The 12,762-nt window shown below is 39.9% G+C and overlaps 1 protein-coding gene across 2 annotated transcripts in view; it reads right to left on the reverse strand.

Annotated features, from left to right (window-relative positions):
• LOC137281820 (uncharacterized) overlaps positions 1 to 12,762 on the reverse strand; it is a 29,509-nt gene that overhangs the window by 1,513 nt on the left and 15,234 nt on the right. Inside the window, exons 7-15 of one of the 2 annotated variants that reach the window (XM_067813443.1) lie at positions 12,457 to 12,581; positions 10,062 to 10,632; positions 7,161 to 7,254; positions 4,565 to 4,674; positions 3,469 to 3,626; positions 2,554 to 2,676; positions 1,266 to 1,518; positions 584 to 741; positions 375 to 497 (exon numbers count right to left, since the gene is read on the reverse strand). In XM_067813443.1, the coding sequence (XP_067669544.1) occupies positions 375 to 497; positions 584 to 741; positions 1,266 to 1,518; positions 2,554 to 2,676; positions 3,469 to 3,626; positions 4,565 to 4,674; positions 7,161 to 7,254; positions 10,062 to 10,632; positions 12,457 to 12,581 (1,715 nt within the window). The remainder of the gene's footprint in view (positions 1 to 374; positions 498 to 583; positions 742 to 1,265; positions 1,519 to 2,553; positions 2,677 to 3,468; positions 3,627 to 4,564; positions 4,675 to 7,160; positions 7,255 to 10,061; positions 10,633 to 12,456; positions 12,582 to 12,762) is intronic. The other variant, XM_067813444.1, reaches the window with a different exon arrangement.

Below are 12,762 nucleotides of genomic sequence, written 5' to 3' on the forward strand. Positions count from 1 at the left end.
AATTCAATTATGGTGGCTAGCTTGGATGTCTATCAGTTGTGAAAACTTTGTGATGGATATCATCAAACAGATGTTTAAAATGCAAGAAAAAACAACTAAGCTAACAGGTCTTCTGTGAACTTTCTGCGAAAACTGCACCCTGTGAAAATATTTATGAATACAGCAGTAACTAGTCACTGTCCATGTAGTCATCAGAGTCACTGATCAAGCCAGTTCTGTTTCCATCTAAGTCTGTGTTGTTTGAACAGGAACATAGCACCAAGCACTGGGTGCAGGTTGACATCAATATGACGTTGCATTTTTCAGATTCAGGTTGCACAAGGTGCAAGTTCTGAAGAGAGTTAAATCAAGCCCTGAAACCTTATTCAACTTACAGAATAGTTAGGATGAAACTTCTTGATGTGGAAGAGAAGACTGCCATTTGTCTTGAAAACACAGTAGCACATTTCACACCAAAACATTGGCTGACGACCATCACTGACAACATTGTGCATTTGCTGAAAAGAAAAGGAAATCATGTCAATTTCAAATGTCACAGACCACCACAATATAGCTGGAATGTTGTTGACTTGCTGTCCCTTACCTTGACATGTAATTGTCGATGTTCATCTGTAGCGAAGGTCATTGGACAGAAGCTGCACCTGAGGGGCTCTTCTCCTGTGTGAGTGAAAATATGAGCCTGTAGACTGCTCTTCTGTAGAAACGCCTGGCTGCAGATCTCACATTTATAGGGACACGCATCTGAAATCAAGTAAAAACTAATTGCATATACACAAATTTTAAATATCAGCATTGTGCAAAGGCATCACTTACCTAGGATACACTGCTAAACAAACCAGTACTTATAGAGGAGTATGTTCATTAACAATGTTGTTAAAAGAAACTTGAAAGCTGTGAAGTTTTGTTCTTCAACATGTTAAGTTTTAATATCGGTCACTAGTATTGAAACAAACAAGAAATAAAGAATATTATTCCTTTCAATTACATTAATTGATAAAGTAATTGATAGTCCTGGTTGTATATTATTATAATGGTGTGATGTACTGTAGAAACAGCCCAGAAGTCACCTAGCCAAAAAGTATACAGTGAAAAGCAGTAGACTAGTTTAGCTATAAGCTGCTTTAAGCAATATTCCAGTACTATCATGACATCAAATAAGGGCTTCACACATTGTACCCATGAGCCAAATCGAACCTTGGTTTTCGATGTGATGAGCAAATGCTCATTGCCCCTGTGAACCAGAAGAAGCAAAGTGATAAGCTTACCTGTCTTGTTAGATAAGCTGGGAGTAGCAGCAACACTGGGGTTTGTGGAGCTCCTCTGTGCGTCCTCGGTTGTCATTTGGGGCATGGCTGCAGCACTGGTTCCTCTGGGGCCTCCTTCTGTGGGTAGAGCAGGTTCAACAGGGGTGGCCATGTTGTTGATAGCTCCTGGCTGGTTTTGGGTCATCTGTTGTGGAGACATGGCTGTCTGAGCTGCCTCACCTGGCTGGCTGGGAGTGTCACCTTGTGCAGCTGCCTACAAGGGCAAAGAAATGTTCTCATTTCTCTGTTGTCAAAGGGTTTAATTGTATTAAACTACCGACTGCAGTGAGTGAGTGAGTGAGTGAGTGAGTGAGTGAGTGAGTGAGTGAGTGAGTGAGTGAGTGAGTGAGTGAGTGAGTGAGTGAGTGAGTGAGTGAGTGAGTGAGTATGCCTTCTATATATCATGGGAGTATATATTTTTGGACACTTGGATAAATACAACTGGGTTATAATGGCATCTTCAATAAAGTCAACAATCATGACTGACCTATCCTGTTGGTCACCTCTTAATTAAAAGCAAGGTGGTTGAAGACCAATTCTAAGTACGACTGTGTGGTTCAAGCAAAGACCTTTAATAATATAATGGTAAAAGAGCAGATCACTCTCGGCTTCTGTACCAAGGTGGGGAAACGTACTTGGGTTTTCTGCCTGACGAGCCATTGCTTTAACCACCAGTCAACCAAACCACATCTAATGTTTGTTTTGCTTGCTTGTTTGTTTGTTTGTTTGTTGTTAAAGCTGCATTCAGGAATATTTCAGTTATATGGTGGGGGTCTGTAAATCCAGTGATCATGAAAACATCAATCCATGTAATCATTTCACCCATGTTGGTGAACATGAAAACATCAATCCATGCAATCGTTTCACCCATGTCGGTGAACATGAAAACATCACTCCATGCAATCGTTTCACCCATGTCGGTGAACATGACCATGAAATTCCGATAATCGCCTTGTACAACAAGTATAGATTGCTGAAAACCAATCCTAACCTGGATCTGCACAGGTGCCCTAATAATGGCAATACACAGTACTGATAAACAAGGTATACAACTATAACTTTAATGGCATTTAGGATCCAGAAAAAGTGAAAAATACCAAAGATTTTAAAGTTAGCAGTGTTAAAAGTGACAAAAGAAGGCTTGAACTTACAGCAGCACTTTTGACAAAAGAAGTGACACATAAAATTATACAAACATCTCCTTTTCACTTTATGTATCAGTGAATGTTTGACCAGAAGAATTACTCACCACACTATTGGGGTGAACCCTTCTCATGTGAACGTTGAGGGTACCCTTTCTCTTGAACACACAGCTGCACAGTTCACACTTCAGGATGGGACGACTGCCATCGTCGACAACATTGTGTACTTTCTGTAAAACAGCATCAAAACCCCAACTTGCCTCAGCACTCACATCAGCCGATATAAAAATGTTCAGTGCACTAAAACTATCATAGCATGTCAAAGTTTACTGACAATCTGGTTCCCTTGCCATTCGATGCTGTAGCCATTACCAAGGAGCCCTTAATTTTCAATTCATAACATTTCAAAGCCATAATTTATCAAGCCTTTGGGGATTTTTAAAGTAATATTAATAGAGGAGGTTGTTGGGGTGTTATTCACATATTTCACAAATAGTGAGTGAGTGAGTTAAGTTTTACACCGCTTTTAGCAATATTCCAGCAATATCACGGCGGGGACACCAGAAAATGGGCGTCACACATTGTACCCATGTGGGGAATCGAACCCGGGTCTTCGGCATGACGAGGAAACGCCTTAACCACTACGCTACCCCCCCAACATGAGCATTGATCCGATGACATGTGTCAACCATGTCAGCACGGCTGACCACCCGATCTCATTAGTCGCCTCTTACGATGAGCATAGTTGCCTTTTATGGCAAGCATGGGTTGCTGATGGCCTATTCTACCCCTGACCTTCATGGGTTCCCAAATACTGGAATTCTACTGCCAACACAATGCCTAAATAATACAAGCAACCTTTACTTTTAGTTTAACTTTAACTCCCATTCTTTAACACAGCACTAAGGTTACCTCAGTGACTTACAATCACCTTAGTGCTTTGTGAAAGGGGGCTCTGGTTGTCCCATGTCTACACATGTGGATATTTTGAGGGAAGGATAGTGTAATATCTCTCCTCCTACCTCTGCATGTTTGCGCCTGTGATCATCTACAGCGAATGTCATCGGGCAGAGTTGACACTTGACTGGCTTAGCTCCAGTGTGTTTGCACATATGGGCCTGTAAACCACTCTTCTGCACAAATCCCTTGCCACAGATCTTGCACTTAAATGGATGTTCACCTAAAACAAAGACATCAGTTTTGAACACAGGCGCTCGACACTGGTACATATTTGGAAGTATGACCTACATATACAAGATATAGAAAGGTGTGACACTAACAATGGCGGCCCCGCTCACCTCGGTTCGTTTTCGGTGTGACAAACGCTTCTGTATCTTTGATCGTTGTAAAAACTGCACAATTTATACTTCGTTGACCTCTGTACCTTGCGTATCACTTACCTGCTGATTTTATTCCATTTAAAGCTTTTAATACTTTTACCGTCCATTCTCGGACGAAGTCAGGACATATGCCCTGTTATATCTCAGGTTACAAACCAGCACCGAGTAGCAGATTGAGTCTCTGATTGGATTGCGTTTTTCATTATTCCCACCTCTTTTAACGTGCATCTATAATATCCAATCAGGGACTCGCTTCACTATTAGGTGCGGATCTGTAGCTTGAGATTTGATTGCTACTGGGCATATGTCCTGACTCTGTCCGAGAATGGACGGTAAAAGTTTTGAAAGCTTAAAATGGAAATAAAATCAGCAGGTAAGTGATACGCAAGGTACTTTACAGAGGTCAACAGAGTATAAATTGTTAGTGTCACACCTTTCCATATCTGGTATATTTAGGTCATATTTCCAAATATGTACCTGTGTCGGGCACCTATGGTTTTTGAAGCTCATAGCCATAAATAATATACATCTAGTTACAACATAAAACTGTTACCATAAGTTATCTTACCACCACATGTCAGCAGTATCTCAGTGTTAAAAGTCATCAGTTTACAGTATGCATGAAAGGTCAGCAAATGTTCTATCATCATCAAACAGGTCTTTGATTCACATAAATACTCAGCTGTGCACACAGATACTGATCTTAGCCAATCACTGAAAAACAAAAATTAGATCACAGAAATGTGCATGAATATCTCTTCAGTAAATTGCAACATACCTGTATGAATTCTCTCATGTCTCTGCAGATTGTCAAGCCTCTGAAATGTCTTGGTACAGTAATTACATTTGAGCAATTCAATATTGGTCTTGATCGAGGGGTCAGATGAACTGCAACGAAACAGAATAGAGACTGTAATGGAATTTCTCCAACATCATCAACATGAAATACAAGCATGTTGGAGATGTGACTGTTTCAAGGGTATGTTAAAGCATGGGGTATACTGTGACACTGGGTCCCCTCAAACATCATACAGGTTGGGTTTCAAGATTTACGGGTGTGTACATATATATATGAGCATGTATGTGTATGTGTGGTGTCCATGTGTGGTAACCATGTGCAGTGTCCAAATGTGGTGTCCATGCGCAGTGTTCATGTGGTTGTTCGACTGGTTGGTTTGTTGTTTAATGCTGCTTTTAGCAATATACATGGCAACTTTTTGTAAATATCGAGTCTGGACCGGACCAGACCAGACCATCCAGTGATTAGCAGCACACGAGCATTGATCTATGCAGTTGGGATACGATGACATGTCAACTAGGATATTCGGTGAATAGAATCAAAGCCCTTCATGAGTACAATTCATTTTTCGTCGTCACCAGAACTGAATATGATTCTATATGAACAAATATTTACAATTTTTTATCTCAGCATGTTTTACTTGAGCAAATATTAAAGGGAGATATGCAAGACTGGAATATGTACTAGCTATGCAGTAGAGCAAGTCATGTTAGTTTGCAAAGGCTGGACATGATACTGTGGGCTACAACTATCAGTGTACTACATACCAACTTTGAGTGTCATGTCAGGTCACTGGTTATTACTATGACAAATCAACAGTCAATATGGGAGTTCCATATTGTGCTTCAATCACTTAACCACAATATTATATTTATGAATAATTATTCATATTCGTTACCCAATATTCGTGATACATATAATATTGGCCACATAGTAAATTTGATGCAGCCCTAGTGTCAACCAAGTCAGTAAGCCTGACCAGTCTAAGTAAACTTATCCTCAGTACTTTTTGTTGCACTCCACTACTGAGTCTAACAAAACCTTATGGGAGGTCGCGTCAAGTAACCTTTGAGACTGACCAATCAGAACACAGCTTACCAAATCGCGAAAGAGCACATTCGCTCATACCTTTTGAACTTTTTATCTCGAAAAGGTTCATATCCGAATGACTCCAAATGCTATTTAGCGATGCACTCGGTGTACATACAACCGTGACAACAGTGAGTAAACAGTCGCTGAAAATAGTGTTTTAGGCAATTTCCAGGGATGTTATCTTGCGGAAGTATTAGCTAATGGTAACCATGTCAACAGAAACCCCAAAGCGTATATACTGCAGGTCAAATAACTGTGTTATATGCCGATTTTTGTTTGTGGAGAGATCTGTGTAAGTGACCTGAATATTTTGAAAGTCCCTCCGATCCCTCAAAAACAGCCGTTGCCTGATCGGTTAAATCTATTTAACCGTCTTGCGTTTGATTGGACAGTCATTGGTCGCTCAAAGATTACCTGATGCGCCTTTCTACTAGGTTTTGTTAGACTCAGTGGTGGAGTGTAATACACCAAATACACTGCTACTGATTACTTAGACTGGCCTGACCACCTGATACTGTAGTCGCCTGTTACAACTACAAGTATTAATGAAAAAAAAATAGGTAGGTGTCCATGTGGGGGTAAGAACATGTTTGGTGCACTTGTGTTATAATTCTTTTGGGCATGTGATGGTGGCTCGGAAATGATTTTGTCTGGACCAGACAATCCTGTGATCAGTATTTCAGCATCAATTGATGCTAACAGGGTACAGACACATGCAACTCACCCAAGTCACAGAACCTTGAAACCTGATCAGTTTTCATGACCAGCATGGGTATCCATGGATACGGACAATATTCTGCACATGGGCATCTCCAAACGCGGATCACTTGGTGAATGAGTGAACAAGTGAGTGAGTTTTACCTCGAACTTTGCGATATTCCAGCAATAGGCTTTTGGCAACCCAGGCTTGCCATAAACATGATAAAAGCACCAATTCTTATCACTATCAGTTGAGCTCTGAGTGTCTTGCCTCAAGGGGAGACACACAACCCATGACGGTCCCGTGGTAGAATAGGCCTTCAGCAGCCCGTGTTTGCCACATAGTGAGTGAGTGAGTTTAGTTTTACGCCACACTCAGCAATATTCCAGCTATATGGCGGCGGTATGTAAGTAATCAAGTCTTGACCAGACAATCCAGTGAGCATCGATCTGTGTAATTGCGAACTGATGACATGTCAACCAAGTCAGCCAGTCTGACCACCCGATCCCATTAGTCGCCTCTTAGTGCGGCGTAAAACTAAACTCACTCATTCTCAAGCAATATCAAGGCAGGCAGACCAGAAATGGGCTTCACACATTGTACCCATGTGGGCAGTCAAACCTGGGCCTTCAGTGTGACGAGCAAACACTTTAATCACTAGACTGCTTCACAGTCCCCCTTGGTGCACTAGTGAGGAACCCTCACAACTCCTCCAGGCCCATACATACTTTAAAGCAGTTAGATATCCCAATACATTGGACAAAAACACCACTACAATCTTACTTGACTTTGAAATGCTGCTTCTTGTGCTGTCTCAGCTGTGCTAGATTCGTGAAGACTTGCTTGCACTCTTGACATGAACATTCTCTGTTGACATCTGAACACAACAGCAGCATATTAGACACACATAACGTACTTGGATTCATTAATTTGTACACTAATGGGACCACTGAAGCACTCTTTGCTGCTCCAGACTTATCCCCAATCATGGTGTCAACAAACCCAGGGCCTTTTCTAGGTGTCTTTTCCAGAGTCAAAGTAGGTCCAAATACACCATGGCCTGGTTGGTGCTGATCGATTGATATATTGTCCAGGGGATAGCCAGTCAACAGCAACCAGGACATGGTGTATTTGGACCAAGCTGGATTGGATAAGTAACTCTTTTGTACCATGCCCACATTTTGTATTCAAATTTTCAAATCTACATGGGAAATTTTAAAATCATTGAGAGTGCTGTCTAGTCACCAGTCTTAATTTTAACCCAACTACTGGGCAGATGAATCTGACAGTCCAAGCTGAAATTACCTGTCACAGGCGATCAGGCAGACAGGTATTTCGAATGCTGACGTAAGTCAAGCAATCATCATGCACATGAAATAAGAAATCAGCTGTTAAGTTTAGACTACTTCCTGTATTACCATGATCATTGCATGCCAATGTGGACATTAGAACGTTGTGCACAAGCACCTACATATTTCATAAAAATACCAAAATAAGACAAAGATATCTCGTGAAAAAAATAATTCAAAGTCTTTTTTGTGTGCACTTATCATGACAGTATGTACTATTCAAGGACTCCTACGTCATGTACACACAAGCTGTGCATATGATGCTCTCATCTACCTAAGGGATGGTTGACAATATCGACTATCATGAACAAAAACCTCTGCAAGTAGAATATGACGGGCCTATTAACAGAATTAAATCAAGACATTAAATCTGACAAGTGAACTGGTTAGTCAACTCTTTTGACAATTATAGTTTTCTGAAGATACTTGCCAACCATGATCTTTATGGGAGCTTTGAATGAGAAACACTCAAGATACTGTCAAAAGACATTTTGCATCATGTAATATAGACTACAAAAGAGCAGACAAAACAGTAAGCTGTAACCACAGTCGACGTATCTGAAACATGGACAACAAGGAGACGAACATGTGATCTGGGTCTTTAGCACAGGGCTGAGTATTTGCAAATACATTGAACTACAATATATAGGCAGTGGTATTACAGCAGAGGAAGTGGTATCACAGAACAGGCAGTGGTATTACAATATATTGTGTGAGATACTGGGTGCTAAGTATTTAAAAGTGAATGACACTGATTGTCCTTGCAGATGCTAAGGCCCAACAGTGTGTGAGTGAGTTTACTTTTGTCATGATTTTAGCAATATTTAAGCAATATCATTGCAGGGGGACACCAAAAATAGGAATCACACATTGTACCCATGTGGGGAATACATTGAACCCAGGTTTTCAGGGTGATGAGTAAACACTTTTCGGCTATGCCCCCAACCATTCTAAGGCCTTGAAACCATGGTTCTGATGGCATCAGTCTCAAAAATATGTCGAATACTTTTTATTCCTACTTTTCCATACAGTAGGTAAAGTTTACTACTAGTATTTTGTCTGTAAATTATAAAGGGAAACATCACACGTGAATGAAAGTTGATTTTAACTCAAATCTGTCAAATCTTCCCAATATACAGGGCCTAATTTTCAAGGCTCTCATAGTGTTAAGATGGTTGTAAGTGCCATACATTAACATGTTACTAAGAGAGTTAAAAAAACCTAGGCCCTCATTCAAGCAAAACATATCATTTGAAAACTATATTAGCTAGTGGTGTTCCGATGACCAAAAATAATAAAAAATCAATGGAAAAAAAGAATGAAAAATGATTAGTGATTGTAAAAAAAGCATATTTCAATGAATCAGAGTTTGTTGTTTTAGTATAACACACTTGGTTGGAGTAAAATAACCATTATATTTGACGAACCTTCACAAACAACCATGCGCTCAACAGCATAAAGTCATTCACACTGAAAAATTCTAACCACTTTTATAGTTTAACTACAAGTCCATTGACTTTCTTGCAAGCACGTTTTTCATTGCATGACATTATTAGTTATGAAAAGAACATCAATTAGATAAAAGCTGTGGAAAAAGTCTTTAAAAAATTGGTAATTACCTTAAAAAGATAAAAGCTATGGAAAAACTCTTAAAATTGGTAATTATTTTAAAAACATATTTATTTTGACTATCATTGACAATCGTTCACCACAAGTCATCTGATAATCGATAGCGGATTTGGTATCCAATTGCCAACACTAACATTTGCAGAACCAATATTAACATGCCATAATAACTTCCATACTCTGTCTCAGACTAAGACACTCGTAGTCCTAATATTGTTTTGTGAAAATGTCCCCAACCGCATGAAAATAATAAACATGAGGAAAATACATTAATGAGGTGAAGCTGGAATTCTAAGTTTTTTATCACCATTATTATCCACATAACTAGTACATGCTCAAAGTGCTGGTATTTTTTGGGGGGAGGGGGGGCCTCAATCATTGGATGTCAATCTCAGCGGCACATTGTATTATCAATCTCAACTCCCCAGCAATCATACAACTCTTGAAGTCACTAGGAGCAGAGAGTAACTGCGGTTCTATCATACTTACGTCAGTTATGAAGTACCGATTCAACGCTGGGTGGCCTGGGACTCATAGTCACAATACATTTCACAACTAGGTGTTTGCACATATTCATGTGGCCACCACCTGGGTCATATACCAACAGATTCGTCGGTTCTATTAAGTGCACAGGGATTGCTACAACTTGGAAAGAGTTAAGCATAACAGTACTATGTACTCAATAATGCAAATAAGTTGTACTACTTACATGTGCGTTGGTACTTTTCACTGTAGGTGCTGGGGTCAGGTAGGTTCCTCTGCACTAAAGATAGAGTCCATCTGCTCTGAAGTTCATCAACTGTCCTTGGAGGTCCCTTGTTCACCTCATTCACTTTACTTGTGATCTCCGACCACACCTGTCTAAGGTGTGCATCACGTGTGGGGTCATTTTTCCTGAATCCTTCAAAAAACTCTTTATATTTGGCTATTTGTTCATCAAACACTTTTGTTTCTTCCTCTGAAAATACTGGTGCATTTACAACGTTTTTATGTATCCTGCGTTGAGACCTGGGTTTTGTGGACCTCGTCCGCGTTATTAAGGTGGAGACCCATTTTTTCTGCAGTTCATCAATTGTCCAGTGGGGCCCTTCACTGACCGCATTGACATTGTCTGCAATGTTGCCCCACACCTCTTTAAGCTTCGCATCATGAACCGGACTACTCCGCTTAATATTTTGAAATATGGTTCTATATTTTAAGATTTGGTCGGCAAAAGCACCTGCCTCTGCCTCAGAAAAGTCCCTGGGGGGAGTGTTGGCATCCTCATCTTCGTCCTCCTCCTGAAATCCAAAGAAGGGAGACACTAGTTCAGAAAAAGTCACTGACGGACTACTGTTGCGTTCTGACAACCTACACATTCACACCCAAGCTGGACAGACAAGAAGGCAGTTGGTTTGCTGCTCAATGCTGCTCTCAGCACCATTCCAGACATATCGTGATGGTCTGTAAACAATCAAGTCTGAATCAGACAATCCAGTGATCAACATCACAAGCATCGACCTATGCAATATGATGTGTCAACCAAGTCAGCGAGCCTGACCCCCGATCCTATTAGTCATCTTTTACAACAAACAAGTTTTTCACAGAAGTCTTTCAAAATCAGAGAAATGTATAGTTCATAGGTCATAATTACTAGCTTGTATTGTTCCTCACTGAATGGTGTCTGGTGTCCCTCACCCAGATATTGATTTTCAAGAAAATGAGAGCAATAATATATAGTTATATATATGTAGGGCATTACATATTGCTAAAAGCAGCATCAGCCATACCCACTCACTCACTCTTTGTCACTGTGGATTGTGTAGGACCAAGAGTAAGAGACAGGCTGACAAAACTAATCATTCCGCTAGTCCAGTTTTGTTTCTGAGTCATTAGTATTAAGAAGCTGCTTTCTAGCTTGTCAAAACATAATGGCAGGTGAGGTGAGGGCAAATAAGTATTACAGAAGGATGACAATATATGGATGAACAACTTCTTTGAGGCTTCACTACCCCTTTGTGTATTTTGCAGGCTTCATTTGTTCTGCCCTTGTCAAAGCCCATAAGTTGTTTATTGTGTCTGGCTTCCTAGCCCAATCAAACTGTACAAACATACCCTCTAACTTGTATTCATGCTCCCCTTCCTCATACTGTTCATCACTTGCTTGATAACGGTGTTAGAACCTACACCAAAACATCGCTCTCATAGCAATAAAGAAGTTGTTCATCAATATATTGTCATCCTTCCTTACTAATCCAACTTCTAAACGCCTCTCAAAGAAGTTACAAATACGTATTGATGGTTAATTCTATGGTGCACCAATGAAAGATCAAAGGCGCTGACAGTATTTTATAAGACGATAATGTGCATTTCTTACAGTACTTCACATGTTGGCATCACTGTGCCATTCTAGTCTGCCCACTTATACACTTTTGCATTACGTCACAATGAAACCAACATCAAGATGCATGTCAGCTGTCATCGCCTAGTACAGCATCCCACAATACACTACATCCCATTTCTTGGTTTGCAGTTGTCCTCATTCTTTAAATTAAAAAAAGTGAAATGTTTCTCGGGCATCGGCGCATCACTTTTATTTGTTAACGTAACAATTTTTTATTGCCATTTAAAAAAATAATTCTAACTTGGCCGTGTCCCAATCATCAATTTGTCCACAATAAGAATGAGCATCTGTAAGAATGAGTGTGACTGAATATACAACTCATGAACATATGCTAAACTTCACAAGCTGTATTTCTATGACAAAAAAAATAAAAATGTGTTCCTCCCACATCACTTTTTTCTATAAAAAACTTTTTAAAAAGTTCTACTGCCATCGTCACTTTTGAAGAAAATGTGCCCAAGAAACATTCAATTTTTTTTAATGCAGCTTGAAGTGTGTTTGTTTTTTTTAATTACACTATACAATGGTGGTAGAATGAACGGTATTTCTTAATACCTTACTTCATTTGTCAATCCGAGGACTGGATTTGAAAGATAGCTAACCATCAGCCATGTCACAGAACCAGCACAACATACTGGGGACCAATTCTGACCACCATATACATAATTATGAATAATAGGTTTGACATGCACTTTGTGAAATTAACAAACATATTTCATACATCGTCATCATCATCAGGGGTGACATCAGCCCCTTCAGGACAGGGCACCTTGCAGGAGTGGGCCTGTAAACTACTCTTCAGGACGTAACTCTTGCCACAAAGTTTACACCTAAACGGATGTTCACCTGAAACAAAAACCAGCAGAGTTTCATCATATTCTCTATTGTAAACCAAATGTCACTGTGTTCTGTAATGAGTGGTTGGAAAACGTGATCAAATGGGATTTGATTCCCGAAAACTGCAAGATTATTCACTGCATAGTGACATGTAGAAACATCGCAAACAATTGTTTTGTTGTGTCATCCA

Source organism: Haliotis asinina, chromosome 4 (assembly GCF_037392515.1).
Source record: "Haliotis asinina isolate JCU_RB_2024 chromosome 4, JCU_Hal_asi_v2, whole genome shotgun sequence".
Taxonomy (NCBI): domain Eukaryota; kingdom Metazoa; phylum Mollusca; class Gastropoda; order Lepetellida; family Haliotidae; genus Haliotis; species Haliotis asinina.